General features: G+C 45.1%; 1 protein-coding gene across 2 annotated transcripts in view; it reads right to left on the reverse strand.

The window, feature by feature from the left end:
* Positions 1-239: 239 nt before the first annotated feature.
* Positions 240-4304, reverse strand: part of ubtfl (upstream binding transcription factor, like) — a 45365-nt gene continuing 41300 nt past the window's right edge. For both annotated transcript variants that reach the window (XM_080726627.1, XM_080726626.1), the window contains exons 19-20: positions 1219-1311; positions 240-822 (exon numbers count right to left, since the gene is read on the reverse strand). In XM_080726627.1, the coding sequence (XP_080582753.1) occupies positions 727-822; positions 1219-1311 (189 nt within the window). In that variant the 3' untranslated portion in view covers positions 240-726. The remainder of the gene's footprint in view (positions 823-1218; positions 1312-4304) is intronic.

The raw sequence follows: 4304 nt of genomic DNA on the forward strand, positions 1-4304 counted from the left end.
GTATATCTGGTCTCAGATCAGCTGAATAAAGTATAAAGTCACAACAACAACAAGCAGCGCTGATGAGAAAAAGTGCATCTTTATTTTAGTTCAGGGTCCTGGCGACGCCCGGCCTGACATCCAAAACAAATTATAAGAACAACAAGCAACCAATCAGCAGCGAGCGCCAACAACATGGCTCCTCCCTGCCAAACTGTACAAGCCCCTCCCCCCCCCCCCCCCCCCCCGATAAACCCTCAACTAAAATATCTCAGTTCAAATTTCCTTCTCCAAGATAAAAAAAAAAAGAAAAAAGAAAGAAAAACAACAAAACTTGCGAGTTTGGTAGCAAGATAAAAACTAGCCGGTCCGTTCCTGTAAATGCGTAATCCATCTTTATTTTGTCCACGACATCCTGCCCATCCCATTGGCTCCTCTCTCCTTTAGTCGACCGATACTCTGCCGCGAGTCCGAAAACCGCAGGTCCGAAAACCGCGAGTCCAAAAATCGCCCTCCTTCGAGCTTACAAAACGCCACGCGTGGCACTTTGTGAGCTCGTAGGACGGCGATCTTTTCGAGGGTTTGTTACGTCGCGCATTTTTCTTTGACGCCGTACTTTTCTCCTGGGGCGACGGGAGCATGGATTAGGCGAGAGAGAGAGAGAGACGCCTCCTTGGTGTTTCCGTTAGAAAGACGTGTGGGGGGCGTCGGCGTGGGCGTGGCCCTGTGCAGCGCGGGGGGGCGGGGCTAATCGGACTCGGAGTCGGTGGAGTCGTCTGATGATCCCGAGCTGCTGTCGCCTGAGTGATCCTCGTCATCTTCATCATCATCATCATCCTCACCCTGACCGGAGGGAAAACACGAATGAATAAATACATTTACATAATCATAATACTCTGCAACAGGGGGTCCGGGACCCCTAAGGGGTCCTCAGAGTTACTACAGGGGGTCCTCCTAATCTTAGTGTGATAGAGACATTTTATTCTCCTTTTTTATATTAACCACTTGAACACTAGTGTCCTTATTCTGAGAACGTTAGACAAAAATTGCAGATCTACAAGCATTTGTAGTGCATTTGTTATATTGCTGTTGATGTTCTGACATATTATCTTGTTTATTATAGTGATGTATTACCTGCTTATTGTAAATCACTTTGGATTAAAAGCGTCTGCTAAATGCCTAAACTGTAAACTGCAGCAAGACGTTATCACATATACAGTATAATGCTGTAACTCTGACCTCTTCACTGTCGGTGCTTCCAGACGTCTCCTCGTCGTCTGAGTCGTCAGAGTCGCTCTTCTCCTCCTCGTCTTCTGACCCTGAGGAGTCCTGCTGGAGACGCACACACACGCGTGCACGCACACGCGCACGCACACACACACACACACACACACACACACACACACACACACACACACACACACACACACACACACACACACACACACACACACACACACAGGGTTACTACTTTCCACACAGTTGAACCATGTGTTTATGCCCACACACACACTAGGGTATTCATCAAATATTCGAATATTCAAATATCAAAGTCACTATTCAACGTTGTTCACCGAAGTCGAATATTCGACCCCCACCCTGACAAGCACTTGGAATTGTAGGCATTACATTTAATGTGACTCGGTTCCGCAGATAAATATTGGGAAAATAGCAGATCTACATGCTCACAACGCCTCGCAACGCGAGGCGTTGTGAGCATGTAGATCTGCTATATTCACAATGTTCGCCTCTTGCTTACTTAATATTTGCCAGTTTGGCCAGTCCTGTAGAATATTCCACTATTCTAATACTTGAGGTTGAATAATTAGAATACTAAAAATCACTATTCGTGAATGCCCTAATACACAAATACAGGTAAAGCCTACAGGAAAACAACTATTGTTGGTGCAGTAAAGGTTGTCATTCCCAGAATCATAGGCCTGATTTACACTGCAGACAAACCCAGTCTGAACCAGATCTGTGCCACATCCAGATTGGAATCTGATTGGTTTAAATCAGGGCTGCCCACACTTTTTTGACGTGAGATCTTCTTTTAAAATGACTAGCTCAACATGATCTACCATCCAAAATGTTTTAGCTGAGGGCCTGAGGGGGGCTTTGGAATAGCAGCACTGGTGTTACATTTTAGACAAACACTCTTACTGTAAGGGGGACATAAATGGGAAATACTGGGGAAATGTCTTCATCCAATTCTGTATGGAAGTGGTAGGTTTTGGGGTTCTTTGTAATGCTACTGACTCTTGAACAAAGTATTGCATTGGAGGTTTGCCTACTTTAGAAGCCATGAAGGGAGCTGACAGGCCCTTCTTGATGTCATATTGACATATTATTTTTATATTTTAATGATATATTTTTAGGGGAATGTCATGTGATCTACCTGCACACCCTTGGTGATCTACTGGTAGATCACCATCTACCTTTTGGGCACCCTGGTTTAAATGGTCACATGGTCACATGGAACCAATCAGATTCCAATCTGGATGTGACACAGATCTGATTCAGGCCGGATTCGGCTGCAGTGTAAATCAGGCTGTGTCCTCATGATGTTATGTGTTGTGTTACCTTGAAATGAAAACAGCTAAAATCGAATCGTATCGTTTTATTTTGTATCGTATCGAATCGGCAGTGCAAAGAATCGATTGTATCGATTCGATACTACCTACTTGTGCATTGTATTTAGCATTTTTAAGAAGAAAAAATTAAAAGGAGGGGTTTAATTACTTTTCCTTTCCATAAAGCTACACTGGTCTATCGATAAATATGTGTAATCTCTGGGTTCATGTCAAGGTGCAGGTTTGTCAATAAACAATGACCATGTATTTGGCAGATAATCACTGTGTTTACTTATTTATATCCATAATAATACATGTTTCCCTTAAAAACCTGCACTATCCACACCTTTCACACAGATTCAATTTCTTTGCTAAATAGTTACTATATCGATTTTAAATCATTGAATCGAATCGTATCGTATCACCATGAATGAACCAATATCGTCCATGTATCGTATCGTCAACCTTGTATCGTGATATGTATCGAATCGCTATAAAAATGTATCGTTACACCCCTACTATATAGAGTCTGGAACAGCAGCTCCGAACGGCGAGTAATGGAAACGGGCATTACCGTTCAAGAAAATATATTTTAAAATGTCATTTCTGCTAAGCAGCAAGCTAAACATGCTTATATGATTTTTATTTATATAATGATAAATATGTGCCATGTGAGACGGAAGCGGAAGTGACGAGGAGGCTTCACTTCCGCTTTAATCGGTACTCATCGTTCTTCTTTCGATGCACCAGACTGTATGACGGGAGCATTTGCCCAAATCGCGGAGGCAACAGTCTGCCCTCGCGAGACTACCTTGGCGCGGTATGCCATGGCTCTCTAGTCAGTGTGTGTTGTGTTGTGTTGTGTTGTGTATTGTTGTGTTACCTTGGCGCGGTATGCCATGGCCCTCTTGTTTACGGTGTTGTGTAGTGTTGTGTAGTGTGTGTAGTGTGTGTTACCTTGGCGCGGTATGCCATGGCCCTCTTGCCCACGATGTTGTGTAGTGTGTGTAGTGTTGTGTTACCTTGGCGCGGTATGCCATGGCCCTCTTGCCCACGGTGTTGTGTAGTGTGTGTAGTGTGTGTAGTGTGTGTTACCTTGGCGCGGTATGCCATGGCCCTCTTGCCCACGGTGTTGTGTAGTGTGTGTAGTGTGTGTAGTGTTATGTTGTGTTACCTTGGCGCGGTATGCCATGGCCCTCTTGCCCACGGTGTGTTATGTTATGGTGTGTAGGGTTAGGGTTAGGGTTACCTTGGCGCGGTATGCCATGGCCCTCTTGCCCACGGTGTTGTGTAGTGTTGTGTAGTGTTGTGTAGTGTGTGTAGTGTGTGTTACCTTGGCACGGTATGCCATGGCCCTCTTGCCCACGGTGTTGTGTAGTGTTGTGTAGTGTTGTGTAGTGTGTGTAGTGTGTGTTACCTTGGCACGGTATGCCATGGCCCTCTTGCCCACGGTGTTGTGTAGTGTTGTGTAGTGTGTGTAGTGTGTGTTACCTTGGCACGGTATGCCATGGCCCTCTTGCCCACGGTGTTGTGTAGTGTTGTGTAGTGTTGTGTAGTGTGTGTAGTGTGTGTTACCTTGGCACGGTATGCCATGGCCCTCTTGCCCACGGTGTTGTGTAGTGTTGTGTAGTGTTGTGTAGTGTTGTGTAGTGTGTGTAGTGTGTGTTACCTTGGCACGGTATGCCATGGCCCTCTTGCCCACGGTGTTGTGTAGTGTTGTGTAGTGTTGTGTAGTGTGTGTAGTGTGTGTTA

Source organism: Nannobrachium achirus (genome assembly GCF_963921795.1).
Source record: "Nannobrachium achirus genome assembly, chromosome: 5".
Classification (NCBI taxonomy): Eukaryota; Metazoa; Chordata; class Actinopteri; order Myctophiformes; family Myctophidae; genus Nannobrachium; species Nannobrachium achirus.